The sequence below is a fragment of the Thermobia domestica genome, chromosome 7 (assembly GCF_964235325.1).
Source record: "Thermobia domestica chromosome 7, izTheDome1.hap1.1, whole genome shotgun sequence".
Lineage (NCBI taxonomy): Eukaryota > Metazoa > Arthropoda > Insecta > Zygentoma > Lepismatidae > Thermobia > Thermobia domestica.
This window is the reverse complement of record NC_137460.1, coordinates 285,246,073-285,269,553: the sequence shown is the minus strand read 5'-3', so window position 1 is coordinate 285,269,553 and position 23,481 is coordinate 285,246,073. Positions and strand designations below refer to the sequence as shown.

Sequence of the window (23,481 nt, the reverse complement as noted above, 5' to 3'; positions counted from 1 at the left end):
CTAGGGATTTTTTCAGTAGCAGAGCATGATTGCGGAGGGAATTCAGTACGGGAGTCGAGGAATTGGATCAAGGAACTCGGTAGTGGACTAAAATGTTGCATTTATTGGTTAAAACCTAGTGTGTAGATTGCCTACCAAATATAAATTAGCTTCTGTAACTAAGATGTCGTACGAAAATATAGAATTAAACAGAAAAACTCTTATCTTAAGGTTCGAAGGGATACGGTGGTTATGAAGATTATTTCTTTAATAAAAAAGAGCCAACACCACGTAACCTCCGTGGTTAGGTGGATAGAGTGGCGGATTTATAGTTATTTCATTATTTTTACACCACATCGAATCCCATCCCATCCCATCCCATTTTTTTTTTTACAAAACATTATAATTTTCATGTTAATAAGAACCGAAGCAATATAATAAGTACAGCTTACTGATATTTTGCTGTAATGACGTATTTATCCAGGATTAGAGAACTATTGTTAATAGCTATTGTTTTCTGTTCATGCTGTTGTATAGCTTCTCTCATCCTGTTTTATTGGGGAAAGAACAATTTTGTCTCCAACAAAGTGTGAAGGATATATACGGACAGAAAAAGACTAGTTTGCCATTATTATTAAAAATAATAAATTATTGAAGTTGGCTTTTCTTTAGGTTTTAGCTAAAAAAAATATGTTTTCTTTATAAGACTATACTTTATGAGGCAAAATGTGTGATCATACGCACAAATTTAGCTAGGGAGTGAAAGATAATTGTTTATACAAACATTTTACAGGTTTAGGTGCGTGAAACACCAATACACCATGGTCTCGCTTATCCGACCATCCTTTGTTCCACATACCGTATGATCCGATATATCATTGCAAATAGCACCAATCGGCAAGAAGAACTGCAAGTAGTGGTCTTAATCTATTTTTCATGCTCTGGAGTCTATCGCCTAGCGCGCCCTCTTCACCTTGACTCATACGTCTGTCATTCAGTGCAGACACGTATCCAGGTTTTCTATTCGGAGTGGGCCCAACACGTATGATCCTAATTACGTAGAATTACATCCTCGTAAGCACGTAATTCTAATGTTTTAAAAATATCAATAATAATAATAATAATAATAATAATAATAATAATAATAATAATAATAATAATGCGACAGTTCTGTACTTCTCTTAAACTTTTTCCTACTTTTCATTTATAAACCTCATTTACTTTACATTTACTTTGTAAACTGCATTATAGCATAAACAAAATGAAACATATTTTCGAGAAAAATGTAACTAAAGAAAACTGTCTGCTACGTATATCGCATAACAAAAATAGCAAGAAGACATTGAGTATATCGTTCTAATATATTAAAGTTAAAAACAGAACGGGAAAGAAATGTTAATCCTATTTAAAACTGTTCTTTAATTCCACCTGGTATAATGGCATTATGCTATGTTCTTAGAATTATAACAAGACAACAGCACATTGTCCAAAGTTTGGACACTGACTACTAGTAAACTGCTATAAAAGAACCTAAAAAGGGTAAAAAACAGTTTATTAAAAAGTGCTTGAGTTTCGGAGAGTGACAGCCCTCAGGCCCTCACGCTGGATACGTCCCTGATTCAGTGCAGTGCAGTTATTTGTTATAAAACATTATTATTAGATGCGTAATATGTAAAATTATATCGTAAGTTTTACTTTTGATAGGTCTTTTCTTAACACATCCATATTATCCAACGTTCTGACTGCCTGTTTATGTCGGATAAGCGAAACTCTACTGTATTTCCAAAGCTAGCATATACATGAACTAGAATTGTATCATCCTAGAACAGACAATAGTGGGAAATGCTTATATTAAAAGGCTGGAATAAAAAAAAGCGTAAGTACTGTTTTGGTAGCGTGAGAACAAATTAAAAACAATTGAATATATTTCCTAGGTATCAGATTATCATCTTATTGTGTCGATGTGTATTCTTTTTTAAACATTGTTTTAAGTCATACTATTCGCAATATTCCTAAAGAAATCGAAAGAAAAAACTCCTATGTGCCTCTATGGCAAAGCGGCTTAAGTGCATGGTCCGGAACCGATTCCCACGTTAAGGTATAGATAAAGTTCCCGTACTTCAAAAATGCAAATCCGGGACGCTACTAAATTACGAGAATCTTTGAAATGCTTAAAATTGAAAGAAGTGTTGAATACTAATTTACTTTCCTCCATTAGATAGAGTTATTCAAGTATTACGTTATCACATTTTTATTCATTTCACTAGACCTTCCAAGGACGCCAATTTCTCTGTAAATTTTGGAGGGGTCATTCAAGTGCAGAAGATATATATGAGGATTTTAAGACAAATTGCACTCAAATTATGGCAAATTTTGTATATTCATAAATACAAAGGTGGCCTACATGAGCTTTGGCCGGGCCCGGCCCCACAGGATCGGCGCTCTTGCCTTCTTCCTACTTAAGAAAACATATGCAGATGGTTTACTCCCTCCCTCTGGTAAGCAAAATTGTTTCTTTTCCCCTCAAGATCTGTTGTGTTTCGTGAAATAACAGCAGGAATTTCCTGATTACCTAACCATCTAAATGAATGTTTTCACTTAGAGCCATCCCGTCGATTCGCGTTGCCTAGTACTAAAATAAATTAAGGGTCGATAATGAAGATAAGACTTCCATATCAAACATGAAGAGACATGTGGATCGAAGATCTTTCTTTGTTCCAACTTTGATTTTTTCAAATCCAAGATGGGAAATTATATTATGAGTACAATTTTCGAAATTAATAGTATACAATCGTAAAAATATCTTACAAAACGATGGTTTATTGTAAAATACTTTGACTCAAAGAATGAATTACAAGTAATAAACTTGTTACTTTTCCTGAAGAGTCTAAGTCTTGGATGACACGGAAGCTCTCGAGCGTAGTGCTTGGAACGATTGCCTCACTTGTTCTACCTTCCCGTGGCGCAGCCTTGATTCGACTTGATCCTAAACGTATTATTCAGAAGTCGAAGTCGGAAGATGTTTCCCACTTTTCCAAAACACTCTTGGTCGATTACAATCTGCCTCACTCGTGAGGGGAAAATTCCATGCCGTAAGCGTTGGTGGACCACTGATAGGCAACTAGTGACATGTCCCCAAAAATTGGCGGTCCCGCAGCCAAAAATTGGTAACACTTCCGTTTTGAAAATTATACCACCACCGGCAGAGAAGGACGGGACGCCAACGAACCACAAAATTATTCCCCTAAAATACGTTAAATCGCCTATATGCGTAATTTCTTTGCATCAAGGTGTCTAAAAACATTTTTTAAAAAATAAAACAAAAGTGCCCTGAGCTGGGCGTGAACCATCAACCTTAGGGTTACTAGTTGCATAATCTTCCGAACTCGCCACGGAAGCAACTATGAAGACACAGCTTGTAGAGTGATAAATCGTTGAAGTCTTTTTAATATTTCTAATCAGAGTGCTCCTTTAACCGTATATATTTGAAGATAACTGTTTGGAATCAGATCAAATGCACTCGTCATGTAATTTTATAACAAAATGGCAAGCGTCTATTTACTTTTTTCATAGTTCTCCCATATTCACTTGCTAGTGATCGGCGACAGTTGCCAACTAAATTCATACAATTATACGCACCCATCTCTAGATTTTTCACTTCATGATGTAAAGGCAGGAGTTACTCTTGACCCCCGGAGTTCAAGTATTCCTTATAATAACAATTCGTCAGCGAAAAATAATATATAATATCCGCATGCACATGACTGGTGATAGTTCATGTTGGCCCCTTTAAGATTCTCCGTGACAGATCAAACGAGTGCGGACCAAAATGAAGTCCTCGTTCTTACGTGGTGGTAACTTCAATACCCCGATTTTTTTTTATAATGCTCAGATCTGCCTCTTCAGTTTCGTCATCTGAAGACTTTAACCGAAACGGGCTATCATCATCGCATTTTGTTTTTTTTAGCCTTTTCCATCATCCTTTATTTGCAATAATTGGAAAGAAGGCAGGGAACAAGGAAAACGGTGGGAAGGACGAGACTACAACACTCAACATCCAACAACAATGAACAACGAATAAAACAAAACAAAATTTTAAAAACAAAAAGAAAAACAAAAGGACTTGAGCTATCTAATCAATATTAACTAACTAAACAAGAATTAAATTACTATTTAATTACTATCTAATTCCTACTTAATTTTATTATCGTATTACATAACAAATTTGATTGCTATCTAGCTACTACCTAAATTGTCACATATAGTAAGTTGACAATTGTTTAATATTTCCAAAACATACATTTTCTATTTTCGTCTGATTGATTTTAAGAGTTTATTAAATAACACGAAAAATTCCTGTTATCACACTCTGATAACTTCGGTGTCTGCTTACTGCTGATACTGTTCCTAATCTTGGTTTCTCACCTAAATGATTTTCACCTGTATGTGCGTTCCTCTCCTTTGTCACGGTTTCCCCTGTGTGGTTAATAATCACTATATACACATCACCTCACTAAACACTACACTACACATCACTTCACTAACACACCACTTTTCTATAATGCATTTAAGTGTCATATCGATAAAGTTGGTTCACTGATTTTTTTTAAATTTTGATTATGGCTGTATTTGTTGATGTAGCTGTATTATTCATTGATCTCGGTTCATCCTACACATCAGAAACGGACCGTGAGTATCGACATGAGGCCCAGGACACACTCGGAGCACTTAGTGCGGGCCCTGGTCAGTTGTGTCCCGCCGCCGCGTACCCACGGACCGAAAGTCGCACGCTATCGTAACCGAATCGCGAAGCGGCTTCGAGATGATGCTCTATTTCCGAGTCTTCATGTCAAAATTGGGATATTTTTATATGATGGTTTCTGTTACATATTAGTGTATATTTATTCCTACGGCTCTAGATTTAACACTCATTCCGTCACCATCGCATCACACATACGCTCCCAGAGCATCCGGAGTTCTTACCAGTCAAAGACCGAGAATACTCTAGGCACTCACACATCATCACTCAACCTCCTTCCTGGGGGCGCGGAGATCCAGCGCTTCCAGAAGTTTCCTTCGGTCCAGGAGGGAGGAATCCTCATTCATTCTGTTTTCCATATTTAATGTTCATTTAGTTTGTGTTTTCTCTGTAAAATATTTTCTGCATAGTTCTGAGTATTCCTCTGCTACATGTGCCAGGATTCTATAATCCTCTTCATCTTCCAAGATAGCTTTTATATCTTTCTGTCTAATTTGGTCACGAATTCGCAAGTACTCCTCCAGGAACGGGCACCACAGAACACTGTGTTCAGGTGTCCCTTGTTCTCCACATTCACAGCTATCATGTTCTTTTTTGTTGATTCTATAAAGATGGGTTGGAAAGGGTCCATGTCCTGTTAGGAAATGAATTAGTCCTTTTTTGGGATTGTAATTCCATTTGAATCGCGTTCCAACGTCTGGAATAAACGTGAATAATCTTCTTGATGTTTTGTCTACTTGCCAGTCCTGTATCCATTTTTGTTGAGTTTGTCTTTCTATTTCATCGAGTTTTTGTGCCTTGGTCCCTAAAAATTCTTTCGTCTTATTTAAATTTCCTTTTTTATACCAATATGTTGCCGCTCTCTGGATTACTGTTAAATACATTGGTTTGAAACCCATCAAAATACACAACGCGCTGTGCGGTGTCGTGCTGAAGGCACCAATGAGCCGAATTAAAAGGTTTCTTTGTGGGCGATTTATTTTTGCTTTTAAGGAGTTATTCTCTAATAATCAATGTGCCCATACGCTGGAAGCATAGTTCATCGAGGCGCTTAGGATTACCTCCTGATAAGTCTTAATTAATTTTCTCGGTAGCCTATAATTTGTTTGAGCCAATCAAATGAATTTATTAGTTACTTTATGACCCTTTTGAGTAACATAATGAATATACCCTCCAAAATTCAGTTTATCGTCTATCATAATCCCTAAATATTTAAATACTGATACCCTCTCGATGTTACTGTTGCCTATTTTAATTATTGGTCCTCTTAATAATTTACTTCCAAATATCATGTATTTCGTTTTCCTCTCAGAGATTTTTAGCTTAGACTTTCCACACCAATCAAGTAATTCGTTTATAATTCGTGTTAATTTTCTTTCCAATTCTATTCTAGAGTTTGCTGAAATTATTATAGCAAAACCACCAGCAAAAGCAATTACTCGTTCAGTTTCCTCTAATTGGTTTAGTCTTTCTAAACACGGCTGGTATTCCAAATCCCACATCAATGGTCCTAAGATCGATCCTTGCGGACATCCCTTTTGTGCAGTAACTTTGATATTTCCCAGGTTTTCATGGATGATCTGTCTATTCAAGAAGTAATCCCTAACTATATTTACTAAATATTGTGATAAATTTAGCTCTTTTAACCTTTCAATGAGAGATGGTGTCCATAAGTTATCAAACGCTCCCTCTATGTCAAAAAACAGGGCCAGTGCATATTTTCTTTCCATGCTACTTTCTTTAACTTGATACACAAATGCATTTAAGGCATCTTCCGTAGATTTGCCCTTTCTGAAACCATATTGTAAACTATCATCTTCGATATTTCTATGCTTTCGTCGAATTCTATTTGCTATTATCCTTTCTAATAATTTTGAGATGTTTCTCAAAAGGCAGATTGGACGGTAAGAACTCACTTCTGTTAAATCTTTATCCTGATTTTATAAAAAATTAGCAATTTCGATTCTTTCCACAACGAGGGAAATATCTGCTTCTTAAGCAGGGTATTGAAAAATTTTGTTAGATATGGAGTCTAAATATCCTTTTTATTTTTGTAGATCTCATTTACTATACCATCCAATCCTGGAGCTTTTTTAGTTTTTAGTTTCTTAATCATTGTTTCAACTTCCTCGTTGTCCGTTAGTTCGATATCTTCCTCTGCTGTCAATGCGATGGGTTGCAAATATTTTATTCCCGATACCTCCGATTCTAGATAAGTGCTTTGACTCGACGAAACCCTGCCACTAGTGGTACACTAACGGCAATCCTTCGACGCGTCGCTATATCGACGATCGCCATTTACCGGCAAGTGGGCCACTAGGAGTTCGCGACGTTTATGACATGGGGAAGCTAATAAACAAACAAAATAATAAATCTAAAGCCTTATAAAAAAAGTTTTCCGAAAATTTACATCTAGCAAAATCATTTGTTGGTATTCCAGAACTGTGAATTCACCTTTATTCATAATTTATTTCTATCGTAGTTTTGATATGAGAATGATATGTCTGAAACTGTAACACAGGTCATTAATACTTTTTTTTTTTTTTTTTTTTTTTTGCTTTACTCAGATTTAGCAGTTTTACTTAACAGTCAGTCAACTTGGATCTGTGATATCTGAGTTTTAGAGATTTCCTTAAATTTTTCATTTCTAAAACAGTTTGCAACTAACACCATTAACGTATCTCTTTCGATATTTCCATATTTAATGGCTTGGTCACTCCCAGTATATTTCAAACAATAAACTATTTACGGTGTCTTACTCCATTAATCCGAACTACATTTTATATCCAACAACTCTGTGCATTTTCCCTTAAATCTGCAAACTTTCTATTAGGTTAAAACTCAGTATTTTTTATTTTCTTTCTTTCTTGCTAAAACGTTCTTGCGAAAGTGTTCTCTAGGCAACCTGAAATGATGACTCTATACTATATTATGTTGCATAGGGCATTTTATGTACCATATCATTTGAAAGTTGGACACTTTCTTCGTATATTAAAAGCAACAGGGATTAAATCCTTCTACACTTACATGAGAAGTAAACACATTCTTTTTAATTCGTGGAATTGTGCCAATGCACTAGGTCCAGAGAGTTTTTAATTTAAGCTAATTATTATTAATAACAATAATAGTTATTATTATTATTATTATTATTATTATTATTTTATTGACAGGTTTTTCTGAATATTAAGCAATATTTCTCAAAAAGCTGGTATTTTTAAACAAATGTGTTCGATATCAAGTTTTCATAAAATAGTCACTCTCTCCTATAAATAATTTCAGAGGGGCCGCGGTAGCTCAGTGATAAAGCGTTCAACTTTGGTGCATGGGATCCTTGGTTCGACCCCAGCTCGCACCAAGTGAATTTTGTGGTGGAGAAACACCATGTGCATGGGTTTTCTCGGGGTTCTCCCACTTTTTTCATTCCACCATTGCATTCATTTCTCATCACCGTGTTCTTTAGCCTAGCCGGTATAACCGTGGGTCGTAAAACTTAAAAGATTTGACTTCAAATAATTCCAACCCAAACAGTTGCAGGAAGTATGTCATTTCGAATAAAACAAACTACTCAGTAAACTTCTGAGTATTATTATTTTTTATATATACAATTCTAGCGAACCTTATTTCTAAATCGAAGGGTAAGAAGATTAAATTGACTCTCTTATTATTATAAATTCATTTCAATTGAAGCAGTTAAAATAGTTGGGAAAAATTAGAAAGCCATACCCTATATTCCAGTGTGCCACAACCGGATAACAGGGCACACTGGAGTGCCCAGCAAAATGAACAGTGTGACGCAAACTTTTACCTATTATTTACAAGAATATTTGTCGAGTTTATTTTATTTATTATTATGAACGATTCTTCCACGGATCAGCTGTCTGTATACAGTTAAACAAACAAGTGTCACATCGAGGGAATGAGTGTAATTATTTACTTTAATAGTAATAGAAATGTATATTTTTTTTTTTTTTGTATTTTCTACCGGGAATAACTGCATCCGGTCTAGAAAGCTGCGACTAACAACAAAAGAACCCGATGTGCCAAACACACACCACCTACGCACTTCAATACACCAACAAAAGGTGCAGACTATTCATGAGTTAAAGTCTCTCACCCAAAGTATGCTCCTAACATGTCTCTCAGCGATTACAACATTTTTTGGTATCTCAATCACTTCCTAGTAGGATAGCTTTACCTAGAGACCACTGATTAACCTGGTATTGGATGTTTCACTTTTTTACCTTTGAAGTTGACAGTCATCGTTTGGATATCTCACACGCAAATATCTAATATTAACAACGTTTCTTCTATAATTTCGTAATATTGTATTATTTCTTTGTATTATTCATTAGCTTGGTTAAGCTTGTTTAAACGCTTTTCTCTTTGCACCTACTTATTACCTATACCTTAGCGTTGTATAAAAATACACTAACTCTCACCGGGAATCAAATCCAGAACCAATGCACTTGAACCATTTCGTCACAACAAGGCACATTTAAATAGAAATTTCGATTTTGTTAGGAAAATTGTGATTAGGTGTAACATTTAAACATATATTTAAGAATGAAGATTAAATGAAATCTTTGAGTTTTACGTCCCACGGTTATGCAGATTAGGCTAAAGGAGACGGTGAAAATGAGAAATGAGTGAAATGGTGCAATGAAGAAAGTGGGAGAACCCCGAGAAAACCCACGAGCACGGTGTTCGTCCACCAAAAAGTTCACTTGGCGGGGGCTGGGATCGTACCCGAGACCCCAAGCACCAGAGGTGGACACTGTACCACTTTTCTTTAAACTTCCTGACTATTTTTTTTTATTTTAACCACTTCTCAGGACTACTGGACACGACAGGGACACGAACACAGAAACATCGAGGACAGTTAAAATTCCACCCTTGCTCTTCAGAGGGACTCGAACCCCCAACGGGCTTCACCTTACGATCATCAGCCTAACGCCTCAGACCGTTCGGCTACACCCACCGGCTACCACTGAGCCACCGCGCCCCCCATATTTAAGAATGGGTACGGATGAAACGCACTGATTTTTCTCGCTCGAATTTCTTAAACTGACTCGTGTTAGGCTGCAGCTATTATTGAAACATTTATTTGGGAAATGCGAATAAAATAATGTGTTTTGGAAAACTTTGTTCAAAGCAACTTATGTCCAAAAGTAAAGTACCCATTGGTCATATTTCTGTTAGCAATAACATATGCCATATATTAGAATAATTAAGGAAATAATTGTATGTGAACAATGACCAAAAGCGTCTGAGTACTTTCTGCGAAATCGTCAAAAAAGTCATTCCGAAGAATAAAATATCCCTTGTGTATCTTTTCAGGACAAACGAGTTATGCTATTTATGAAATACGAACAAAATTGCCAGAGTCATTCTCGACAAAATCGTAGGGTAATTACTTGCTCCGAAAAGTAATATACCACTTCTAGCTTTTTAGGATGATGGAATTATACCATATCGTTAGGTTATTTATGTAACATTTATTTATGAAATATGAACAAAATTGCGTCAGGCGTTAATGGGAAAATCGTCGGAGAAGAGTAAACTACCCCTTCTGAATGTTTACAGGACGAACGAGTTGTGTCATATTGTTAGGTTATTAATGATACAATTATTTGTGAAATGTGATTGAGAAAATTGTTCGAAAAAACGCATCCCATACAGTAAATTACACCTTATGTATTTTTTTTCAGAGCAATGATTCATACTATACTTGTAAAAAAAATAAGCAAAATCTTTACAGCTGTTTTTGAAACAATTTAATTATTTTAAATTTTCATTCATCAGTAAACTTCCCTTATTTTTAGGTGTCGGAGGATATAGAAGTCGAAACGATAAAGTGTTATAAAAAATTCGTCTAGAATTCAGTCCAGATACGACGAACAGTATGGCCTCCATTTGAATGCATGTAAAAGCGTGACGAACCGACAAACGAACAGATGGACAGACATCAAAATAACTTTTTCGATATGTGGGGACGTGAAACTTGAAGTCATTGAAATCCCGAATTCGATTTTTATCACTATTACTACAATTTCTTCTTTCGTCGCTTGAACGTGAAAAAGAATAGGAATACAACGACACGTAAGGTGGTAATTTGTAATTCCCAAAATTTAATGAGCTACGTTTAATGTGTGTTGCCATGCTAGAAAAAAAGCTTATGCCTGTTATATCATTTTAATATCAGTTTTTCACGCTACTATATAATGTAGAAATATGGTATGATTATCGTTCATATTCATGCTATCTTTTGGGAATATTCGTGTTCGGTATACATAGTTCTGTATAATTTAGTTACGTTCAACGGAAGCATTCTTCCACTTGTGGATATGAAAAAAAAAGATAGAGAAAGTCAATACTCTAAAAAGAAAAAACACAAGCACACACACACATAAACGATTTTTTAACATCAGGTCGATGTAACAAGGGGTAAGACTGGATAGGCTTCAAGGTCGCGTATGTTCTTTTTCCTGCTTCAGACACACTGTTCATAAACTGAAAACAATAACTGTTTCCAATAGTACACGTATTCTAATACAGAATAAATACGCCGATTAAAAGATACTATCAATAAATTATTTCCTTATTATATTGTTTCGTTTCTTATTAACATCAAAATTATACACTTTCTATAATGTTTTGTAAAAAAAAGGATGGGATGGGATTCGATGTGGTGTCAAAATAATGAAATAACTTTAAGTCCGCCACTCTATACACCTTACCACGGAGGTTACTTTGTGTTGGCTCTTTTTTTTAAAGAATTAATCTTCATAACCATGGTCCGTATCGCTTCGAACCTTAAGATAAGAGTTTTTCTGTTTAATTCTATATTTTCGTACGACATCTTAGTTACAGAAGCTAATTTATATTTGGCAGGCAATCTACACACTAGGTTTTAACCAATAAATGCAACATTTTAGTCCACTATCGAGTTCCTTGATCCAACTCCTCGACTCCCCTACTGAATTCCCTCCGCAATCATGCTCTGCTACTGAAAAAATCCCTAGAAATCATCGTTGCCAGTATACACAAAACCGAGTATAATTTTGTTTTTTGCTTATATTTTTATTATTTTATTATATTTTTTGGAAATATCTCCTTAGATGGATTGCTTTCTATTATCTCCACATACTAATAACTGAATTTTACCTATAAACGTAAGGAAAATGGAATAAATACGAAAAATCTTCAGTTACAGTATACGCGCAATTTTTTTGCGCATGGGAGTACATTTGATTTCACATAATATGAAGTATGTGTATTTTCTTTAGGGTTTTTGATAATTCTCGGTGCTTTGGATGCAATTCGGGATAAGATATGGAGTAGAAAGAATTACGTTCATTTCCAACATGAATGTTTCCGGTTCTCGAAGTGGCTCAGTAGTAGACCGATCAGTTCTGATATGTAGGATTCCTGTTTTGATCCTAGCTCTCGTTAAGTGGGCATTTAGGTAGATAAACATCCTATCCGTGTGACTTCTCAGGTTTGTCCCGAACCCGATTTATCTCACGTTCTTCAGTCTATTATGTCGTCCATCATCACCATCACTTACTCCTATAAACTCAGAGCAGAATTAGATACATCGAACTATAATAATAATAATAATCTCTATCAAACTAATAATGCTGTGCATCGCAGAGTTGAGCTATTTCTTATTTTTTTTATTAAGTTTACAATTACATCGCCTGACATATTAATAATTTCAACAATATACATAATAACTTCCACTTAATAATTATTTACATTTCAAGAAAACACACTACTCACTTCATGAAAAGAAATTCGGAAGTTACTCTGAAACATATTATTTAATTTGAAAAGAAGAAGTAACCATTACCATTGAGTGATCTCAACCATTAGTAATTGGTCTGGAAAACCTGGCAGAAACTGTACGCATTATTGATGTAAAATTTAAAAAGTATAATATTATTGTTTTCAACACTGACATTAGTGTTTTCCCATCCTATTTGGTTCATTGATAAACCTACATCACTAACAGAACTACTAAAGGATATATCAACACACTGTTCTTGAGAGAAAATACTGTCTTCGATTGAGGACTCTGAGTTCGTATCAACCTTACTCTTACTTGTTGTAAATGAATTCTGATACCGACATCTCTTTCGCTTTTGCTGCGCAAAGCCTTCTTCTTTGGTTTCATCTTTCCTGGAGTTGCTGTTAGTATTCTTGTTCGACCACTCCTCTCTTTCTCACGGTTGGTTTTATTAAGAGGTGTAGGCATCCTTCGGATAAGGACGGATATTCTGAGTGAATACTAACGCAGTGGAAGATATTGCTGCAAAATCTAACATATGTAGTTTCTTGGATAGCTAATATAAGCGAGCTTTGAGGCAGAAGCTATGATGAACCATGGTCCATACCCTCAGATATGACAGCAACATTCTGCGTGGTAAGGTTGCCTATAGATTTTGCTGGTGAAACGGTGCGTTTCTGTTCAACGAGGGATTTGGACGGTCATTTACTAAAGATATGAGAAATTAGTCTTTTGTAAAAGAAACATTGTTGAAAGGGTATATTAGAGTCTTTTTAAATCGAGATATAATATTCTATTGTGTCATATTGTGGTATACCCGTCCTATATACTCATCAATAGAATGAGGAGAAATAGTTTCTCCTTGGTTATTAATCAGCCAGTCATTGCACACACGATTGTAATGGGTCTTCAGAGGTCCATAAAGCGAAACATCCACCAGTTGCAGTTTGACTGCAATGCGGGTTAAAATGTTCATAACACGCCATTTTGGTAAGCATTCTCTACCACAATGATGTTTACGAGGTTTTCGTGGTGTTCGAGGAGCAATATGATTGGATTTTCTTTCGAATATTTTGAAATTCAGTTAATGTGTTCTAAACAAACAGCAAATACCTCAGCAATCATCCATCCAGTGATCCTTGTTAATACCAAGCTATGAGGTGGTATTTTCGTCAGAAAGAAATTCTTGTACCCTACGCTCGAATATAGAAAAATGGAGGAATGCTATTTCTAACTGCATTGAAGGTACATAGGACTGTCACTTGTTCAGCACGTTCCGCTCAAGTTACCTGTCCGAATTGATTCTGTCCTCGTGAAGCTATCACAGGTGGCGTTGTGTGTATGGTACTAAATCCAGTTTGACCACAGTTGAAAGTACACTTCAGAGTGAAGTTTCATTTCTCATATGCTGATTTCAAATTGTTGAAAAAGTCGTCCACGTTCTGCTTATTGAAGATGGTACTTTTTGATAAACTTTTGATTCCAGGGATCGCAGAGATAACTGAGGGGGATGCTCCATAAAACCATTAAGCCAGCCATATCCCGCACTTTTCTGCACGGTTTAAAATTCTGGCATATTCTTCTTCAAGGCATTTTCATATGCGTAAGTCAAAGTTCGTCCGTGCCTCGTTCTAAGCCCATAGTTCGTCTTACTTGCGCTAACGAGAGTTTCTCACAAAGAGATTTCCTTGAAATATTACAGCATCTCCATTTGAGTCTTGGTTGTACTTTTCAATATGTTGTGTTCTCTTGCTACCTGTCAAATACTCTTCTTTTTCTCTACTACTATCTTTACGGCTTGCAGAATATCACTATTTGCTGTTTGTATTTAGTCTATGTTTATCTTCTTCCACTTCCTTGGCATTTTTCTGAAACACTGATGAGAAAAAGTACTAAATAAATATAGCGTTAGCCAAGCGGAAACACAGGAATTATAATAAATGTACTCAACGTTTTCACACTTGTGAGCAGATAGGAGTGGGACAGTGTCCCAATCCTCCTCAACTAATTATGTTATAATCCTCCCTGTATACCCATTTTAACTACTGTCACTATAAAGCTACGCACTCTGGTATTAGAATCATACAAAAATGTTCTAAATATACTTTCAATACCTAACTCTCTACTTTTATATCAAATCCTCTACTACCTCTTCATATTGTGAAATATGTTTATAATATGCATCTGATATAATAGTTATCAGCGGTGAAAGAAAATCTGTCTTTGCTTCTAAAACCTTGTGCACGTTCAGAACCTGGTAGCAATGCTCTTTAAACGTAGCCGCCACATCTGCTAGCAACCGCTATGGCTTAACACAATCACCAGAGAAGTATATCACTGTCCCACATCTTCAACTGTCCTAAACCTCACCCTCACGCTTATTCCCTATATTTGTGTTGGCTCCCTGATACGGAATTTTTTTTAAAAAATCATTATCTGAAAGTGCCAACGGGGTACATATTTGGGCAAAATTTTACTTACGGTCTTACAGCGACTTCAGTCTTGTGATAAAGTTATAAACAAAGACCTTTACTTTGCTTCTAGACATAAATTACCTATAAGACACCCTTTAGAAATAACGTAATAATTGAAATTATAACGTAAAGGTATGGCGCATGTTTGTTTTAGATAACCACCCACTCAAGGGTTACGCGCTCCATGGGGGAAAGAGAAGTGAAGGGTATTTCGAGAAAGGAGTTAAAGATGGTCTAAGGGATTTTCAAAATTTTGTAATTTTATGTCATAAACGAGTAAATAGGACATTACGATCTTTACAATCGTAATTATAATGATGGTGGAGAAAGGAAATTGTACAATGAATTATGGACATCATGATGAAAATATTTGGATATACATTTCATCATATTGCGTTGTTAAGTGAAATCTATGAGACGAGGTGCGTTTGGACGAGAGAAACTATAATATATTGTATAATGACGGATATTCTTATCCCTCGGGGACTTCTTCAAGCATTATTCAAAAGGATGGGTAGCTCTGTTAGTGACAAAGGAATTATTGTGTAGAATATGATTGTATGATATTGTGCGGAGGGTGGTAGAGAAGAAACTTTCTGTTGAGGGGAAGATCTTGATGATTCGGTGGTAAGGAATAATGATATATTGTAAAAAGGAGGAAGAGGTAGAATGACTGATGCTGTGAACGATATAAAAATAAATATGAGCGTTGATGGAATCAGAGAGGAGTGGACGATGAGGATGGAGCGTTCCGGAAGTATTTGAGGCAAAGCTTTTCTACACGGAACCATATGTATGGAAAAGTCACGCGAGCATAGAGCTCAGGAGACTGATGTGGTATAGAATTCTGAGTGTGCGATGTTCGAGAACCTTAAGTTTTTGATAAAAAAAAGGGCGTAGCTGCCGAGACGTAACGGTATGGCCGTAACTAATCACAGGTCGAAGGAAGACTACATAAGTGTTTAAGAGTACGTTTGTAGAACTACTCCAGATTGTATCAGTAAGTCGTTTTAATATATTGAGTCTAATGTATGCCTTTCTATTGATGTCCTGGACATAAGTCTTCCATCTGAGGTGTCTATCTATGGTGAGTCTTAAGTATTAACAGTTTTGGAGATTCTAAAACAGTTGTCGTTAACAGTGATGAAAGTGAATTACTGTGAAATGTGGAGCGTTTCTTAGGGGCCAGAAATGCTGTAGTTTGGGTTTTAGCAGCATTGGATTTCAGTAGCTATTTATTGCACCACAGACCAAACGTCTGTATTATTGGTTGTAAGGCGTTGTTTACTTAGTGTATAATACTGCAAATTGCAAAAAAAGCTGTATCATCAGCGTATGGAAATAACTGAATATTTTGTGGGGAAAGAGGCATGTCAACAACATAAAACAGATATAATAAGGGTGATAGTAAAGAGCCTTAAATACGGCTGAGTGCATACATATCATTTGATATGACTGTTGATTAAGGTATTCGTAAGTACTGTGGCCAGACAAGAAATTCTAAATAAAACGGATATATGTGATAAGGCGAAAGTGTAGCAGGTTTGAAGGCAAAACCTAACGCTACACGTCATTAAATGCCTTTTCTAAATTAAAGAGTACCAGGCAGGATGGCTTGGTGGTATTATACTGCTTATAGATGCAGCTGAAGAGACGCAGAAGCTGATCGTTGATGGTAATTTGTGGGCGGGAAGCGTGCTTGATGATGTGGTAAATATAGTAATGAAAAACATGAGCATGAAGTCATTTGACGATATTTTTCCCTAGAATTTGGTTGAAGATTCTGTTGAGCTGTATCGGACGGCGTTGTTGATTTAAACAAAAAAAAAGAAAAATTTGGATGGTTTGTAAGATTTAGCAGTATTCGTGGACTTTGTCTTACATGTCGATAGATGTTATTGATTTTCGGGTCATTATAACATTTATGATAGATGAAATTTGTGATTTCAGTGGTAGAAATGAAAGTAGTGAGTGCTTTGTGAGTATATGTGTTGGGTTGAAAATGGATAAGTGGTGAATTGAAGTTGAAATGCCTACAGGATGATAATTAGGCCTAAAATTCTAAGTGAATGATAGAGGTGTAAAAATAATATAAAATAAGTAGGAAGAAAAGGTTTTAGCTTTTCCTTGGTCTCTGTACAATTCCTGATCGTGATGTAAGAGAGGATAAGAGGTTTGGGTAAATTTACCAGCTAATGCGTTGAAACGCATCTAATATTCCGAAGGGTGTGATAAGGCAGAAATTGTGTTTCAGGTTTTAATCCACTGTCGTAATTTATACACTGTTCGGTGGAGGGTTCTATGTTGCTGAAGAGCTTCGTGGTTGCCAGTGCAAACATATTGTGTATAGATTTGACGTGAGTGTTTAACTAGACGAAAGTAGCGCGGAGGAATTTTAGGATGATGAGGTGATATATATGCGGTTTGAGGGATGAAAAGCTCAATTGCGAGTTGAATGATTGGTGGTAGAGATTAGAGTGGATTAACCCTTAGAGAACCAAACCTAAAATGTTAGGTAAAGTACTAAGCGTGTGTTATTTTGACCCATCCGTGCTTCTTATAGTAAATTTCATACGCTGTATACACTGTCAGTGGCGGCTTTTGATTCTTTCAAACAGTACCTGAATTATAGTACTGTAACATTAGAAATTTATACATAGAAATACGCTTTGTTAGGAATAAATTCTGTCACACATTGTATTTTGATTACACCTGACAGTCCTTGCAGAGCGGTTTCCTGGTGCAATGCGCTTTGCAAACAAGCTTGTGACAGATTACATACAAGGGATGGATAAAAAGTAATGGCGCAATTGTTATAATTTACAAATGACTGTATTAGAAGGGAAAATACGTTCTACATTCCTTCAATGTAATCACCCCCATGTCCACAACCTTCTGCCACACATATGGAAGGCGCCGTACTCCGTCAGCACGTTGTAGTCTGGCTATGTCTCGCAGCGACCGCCCTACGGCATTGAGGATGGCCTGTCTGGTGTTGTGTACTTGTCGGCGAAGTGTTTGCTTCATCTTGGAAAACAGGTCATAATCGCACGGACCCATATCCGGCGAATATGGTGGAAGTTCCAGAATCTCCCAGTTCCAGGCACGTAAAAGGTCCGTCACGGTGGTAGCTGTGTGACAGCGTGCATTGTCGTGCAAAATGATTGGGGTCCGTGCCAAAAGACCAGGTCGCTTTCTCCGAAGTGTGGGACGCAGATGGTTTTGCAAGAACGTACAGTAATATGGCGCGTTCACAGTCTGCCCTGCTGGTACAGCATGGTGCAGGATAACCCCTTGGACATCATACGCCACTATCAACATCACCTTCACTACTCCCTGAGTAGTGCGCACTGTCTCTGGTCGAGGGGAACCGGGATGCTTCCATTCGTTGGATTGGCGCTTCAAACATGGTTCGTAGGATCGAACCCAGGTTTCATCAATGGTAATGATCCTGCCCAAGCAATTGGCACCCTCCATCTGGCGGCGGTCGAGCAATTCTTGTGCCAGTGCATATCGGTACCATTTCTGCACCTCGGTAATGACATGTCGAACCCAGCGTGCTGCAAATTTGCGAAAACCCAGGATGTCGTTCAAAATGTGAATCACAGTTTTATGGCACAACCCAACCTCTGCCGATAACTCACGCGCAGTCCACCGTCTATCCACGTCCAGCAAGGATGCAAGGAGCTGAATTGTCATGTTGTCCACTGGAGATCGTCCAGAACATTGGCGGTCTTCCACGTTCTGTCTGCCTTCACGAAACACTTTAACCCATCGAGCTACGGTACGGTATGGCAACGCTGCCTCACCACAGGCTTCCCGCAGTCCCTGAAAACATTCTCGTGCACTACGACTACGTGCCACTTCAATTTTGATCCACGAATGCTGTACATGTTTAGTGAACATTGTGTTTAGAGCGCTTCAACTCGCGATACCAATTTGACGCCACTGCTCTCGTTGACTGACTGACTCAACAGCGTTCCCACTCACCTAAGTTCCTCAACTGAGATTGTCTTCTCCGGTGCTGCCAACTCGCGGTTCTCCGTCACTAGACTGGCGCGTGCCAGCAGGTTTGCCAGTACATTTTTTCCAACATATGTACTTTTAATGGGTGAAGAATCACGTGTCTTGCTAAAAATAAAACCAGATATTTTAGGGAACTGAACCAAAATATAACAATTGCTGAGAAGGAAGTATGTAGTGACGCGTGGACGTGGGAAAGAGTGGGGAAAAGAGAAGTTTCATAAAATAATATTTACTATTACTCTTACCCGAATAAAAGCTCGGTAGAACGGAGAAGTGATTATTCCAGGTTTCATTTCAATCGGCAAAATAATAATAATAATAATAATAATAATAATAAAAAAATGATATTTTCTGGGCCGTGCCGCGAGGTATCCAAAACTGGGTGAAAATGAACTAGCTACACTTTCTGCCATTTTTGGGGGTATTTTTTTTTTTAAATATGAATTCTACTGAAATGATTTCCAAAAGTAAAAATGGTTGCTAATGGAAGAATACCAAAAATATTAGCCCACTACCTCTTTTTGATATTGTGGCATTTCTTTATAAAAGATCATCTGGGCCAAATTGAACCAGTTTTGGTATTCAAAGGTGCAATGGACGTCGATCACTATGAAGTTTAGTAGCGAAGTATTAGCCGAAAAGGTGCTCAGACGGAGGAAGAAGTAGTGGAAACTTTTTGAGTGAGTTTAATGGGCACATGTTAACTACCCAGAGGATCTAGAATGTAGATGAAAATACTATGGGCGAGAGACCATGTAATCACTATGTCAGGAGTAGTGTTAGATCAGGAACGGATTGGTTTTGGTAATGGGTGAATGAAGCATGTAGTGGAGGCAGGGATAAAATTGTTAAAAGCTGTTTTTTCTCGGTCTATGCGGCTATGGATGTTAATATTGGAAGAGATCAGGTAATGTCGGAAATTATTTGAAATATATTGGAATGGGAGGGGAATAGGACGACCTGGTCTAACATAGATGACTGTCATTGTGACACATAAAGATCTGTAATAAATAGTTATGATTAGATGTTCTGGAATATTAGATGGAGAGTCAATACTATACCATGTGTAAGGATAAAATACTATTGTCACGGCGCTGGTGGCGCGTCGAGTCGGAAGCTTCTTATCGTGTCGAATGAGTTGATAGCCGGTAAATTTGCAATTAAATTTGGAAGTGAGATGCGTTTTACTGATAAGCAATGTGTGAAATTGTTCCTCGTATAATAATTGTTCAAATATGAGTTTATGAAGTAGAAGAGAATGTTGAGAAATAGAAATAAAAGTCATAGTCAAATACCTAGGTATATATGATCACTATGAAGTTAAATATTTGTTTCGAGTGAAGATACATGAAATTGCACGTACGAAACAGTGTAAGTGGCATGAAAATCGAAGTGAAGGATGTTGCGAGCTGCGTGCTGAACGTGTAATATTCATGGTTGTGCAAAAGATGAACATTTTGAAGAGTGTGGTTGCCAAATGGTAATAGTTTATGAATATAAAGAAATTGATTAGTTTCTCGTGAAGTCTCGTCTTTTCGATATAGAACATAATGAGTCAACAGTGAACATAATGAGTTCCCTTATGTGTAATACAGCCCTATTAGGAGAAATCCTTGTTTACTTCTTTCTAGTTAATAAATATTTTATTTTGAGTGCTGGTATTTAAGCAATAAAATAGTCACATAGGTATGGAACTTAATTATAACAAGAAAGATATTGCTTCAATAAAGTGAATGTATAGTTTCGTTTAAAGCGTATCCACTATCTGGTGTTTGTATTTAATATTGTAAATATAATAGAAATTTAAATGCTAGCTCACATCTTATCAGGCAAAAATGGTCCTGGGTCCAGGAAGCAAAGTGTTACCATTCATGAAATTTTATTTCACGTTACCACTGTAGGGTTAAGAACAATGAATGTCACGAGGGTGATGTAGAGAAGAATGCTGGTCAAAAGTGCACTAAAAAAAAAAACACGTTTAAACTATACTATCTGAACATACAATGCATTATAATCAATTTTACGGACTGTGGTATGAATATTAGTTAGTTGCTGGAATATGCTGTTTAGTGGTAATTGAAACGTGTCTGAAAGTATTGGTAAGGAAGAGTGGAATGCCTTTTCTCAACCAATTCTCTACATAGATAAACGACCGCAAGACCACAGGGGCGGATTGTTTGTAGTATTAAAATAAATAGGGCAGCAAAGCACAGAATGATCTCGTAGGTGAGTGTGAAATTATTTGAGCCCAAGTAAGTCTATCCATAACAAACTTCGTGGGTGTTCTGCAGACCATATACGAACAGTCCTCAATGTTAGTTGAAACATGCCACAAATTATTTCCAAATGTTGTCACAAGGTGACAAAATTCTTCATTTTGGTGAATATATCTTGAGCTTACATATGGAACTACAGTAAACATGGGATAACATCGCACAAATGACATTCCTTTGTCGAACATTTTACTCAAGCACCCGACTTGGGATTGTACGATTTTCATAACGCGTGTAAAAATAGCAGCTTAAATTATGTCATGTTTTGGGACGTGTGATGCTTTACTACTGTGTGGATTGACATGTGTGAAGCCAAACTGGAATGTCGATTAAATTACTTACCGCTCTTTTTGCATGTGTAAGGTTTATCTCCAGTGTGGATTAACATGTGTGTAGCCAAATATGAACGTCGAGTAAATGACTTACCACACTCTTGGCACGTGTGTGGTTTTTTTCCTGAGTGGATTAACAGGTGAGTAACCAAAGTTGAACGATGTTTAAAACCCTTACCACACTCTTGGCACGTGTGATGCTTTACTACTGTGTGGATTGACATGTGTGAAGCCAAATACGAACGTCGATAAAATGCCTTACCACACTCGTGACATGTGTAGCATCTTTTTCCTGTGTGGATTAACATGTGTGTAGCCAAATATGAACGTCGAGTAAATGACTTACCACACTCATGGCACGTGTGTGGTTTTTCTCCTGAGTGGATTAACAGGTGAGTAACCAAAGTTGAACGATGGTTAAATCCCTTACCACACTCGTGGCAAGTGTAGCAACTTTCTCCTGCGTGGATTAACATGTGTCTAGCCAAACGTGAGCGTAAACTAAATCCCCTACCACACTCTTCGCAGGTGTGAGGTTGTTCTCCTGTGTGGATTAACATATGTGTAGCCAAATCTGAACTTGCACTAAATCCCTTACCACACTCTTGGCACGTGTGTGGTTTTTCTCCTGTGTGGATTAACACGTGATTAACCAAAACTGAACGATGATTAAATCGCTTACCACAATCGTGGCATGTGTAGCATCTTTCTCCTGCGTGGATTAACATGTGTCTAGCCAAATCTGAACGTGCAGTAAATCCCCTACCACACTCTTGGCACGTGTGTGGTTTTTCTCCTGTGTGGATTAACATGTGTGTAGCCAAATGAGCACGATGTTTAAATCCCTGACCACACTCTTGGCACGCGTGAGGTTTTTCTCCTGTGTGCATTAACATGTGTGTAGGCAAATATGAACGTCGAGTAAATGACTTACCACACTCTTGGCACGTGTGAGGTTTGTCTCCTGTGTGGATTAACAGATGTGAAGACAAATTGGAACGTTGATTAAATGCCTTACCACACTGTTGGCACGTGTGAGGTTTTTCTCCTGTGTGGATTAACGTGTGTGTAGCCAATTCAGAACGTCGTTTAAATCTCTTACCACACTCTTGGCACGCGTGAGGTTTTTCTCCTGTGTGCATTAACATGTGTCTACCCAAATATGAACGTCGAGTAAATGACTTACCACACTCTTGGCACGTGTGTGGTTTTTCTTCTGTGTGGATTAACACGTGTTTAACCAAAGCTGAACGATGATTAAATCCCTTACCACACTCGTGGCATGTGTAGCATCTTTCTCCAGCGTGGATTAACATGTGTTTTGCAAAACTTGAACGTCGAGTAAATGACTTACCACACTCTTGGCATGTGTGTAACCTTGCTCCTGTACGATTTAGCATGTGCGTAGCCAAACATGAACATACACTAAATTCCATTCCACATACTCCGCAGATGTGGGATTTTTGACCTGTGTGCACTAAGTTAATGCTTGGCAAAGTTGAACCTTGACTAAAGAGTTTTTCACTCTCCTGAGCTAGAATATGCCTTGACAAATGTGATGGATGAAACCCCTTGCCAAACTGCATCAAAGTATGAGATTCCTCATCTGAATGAGAAATGGTTTCCTTTAAAGTAATACACGTATCGTCTTCTCCGTGGAATGGTAATACGTTATCGCACCTGTAACAAATTCAACAAATAAGGAAATGTGAATAGAGATAATGAATAAGTAGCAACAAAAAAATAATCATTCTCTTTATTTCATTATAAAATTACACTCAATTTTTTTTATTACATGAAATATTGTACAAATATGAAATGGAAAACCACTGAGTAGTTTCCATTACTT

The 23,481-nt window shown here is 37.1% G+C and overlaps 1 protein-coding gene across 1 annotated transcript in view; it reads right to left on the bottom strand.

Moving 5' to 3' along the window:
- Positions 1–3,799: 3,799 nt before the first annotated feature.
- Positions 3,800–23,481, bottom strand: part of LOC145690991 (uncharacterized) — a 66,109-nt gene continuing 46,427 nt past the window's right edge. Inside the window, exons 2-3 of the mRNA XM_081766466.1 lie at positions 21,643–23,312; positions 3,800–14,403 (exon numbers count right to left, since the gene is read on the bottom strand). Coding sequence (XP_081622592.1) covers positions 14,339–14,403; positions 21,643–23,312 — 1,735 coding nt within the window. The 3' untranslated portion in view covers positions 3,800–14,338. The remainder of the gene's footprint in view (positions 14,404–21,642; positions 23,313–23,481) is intronic.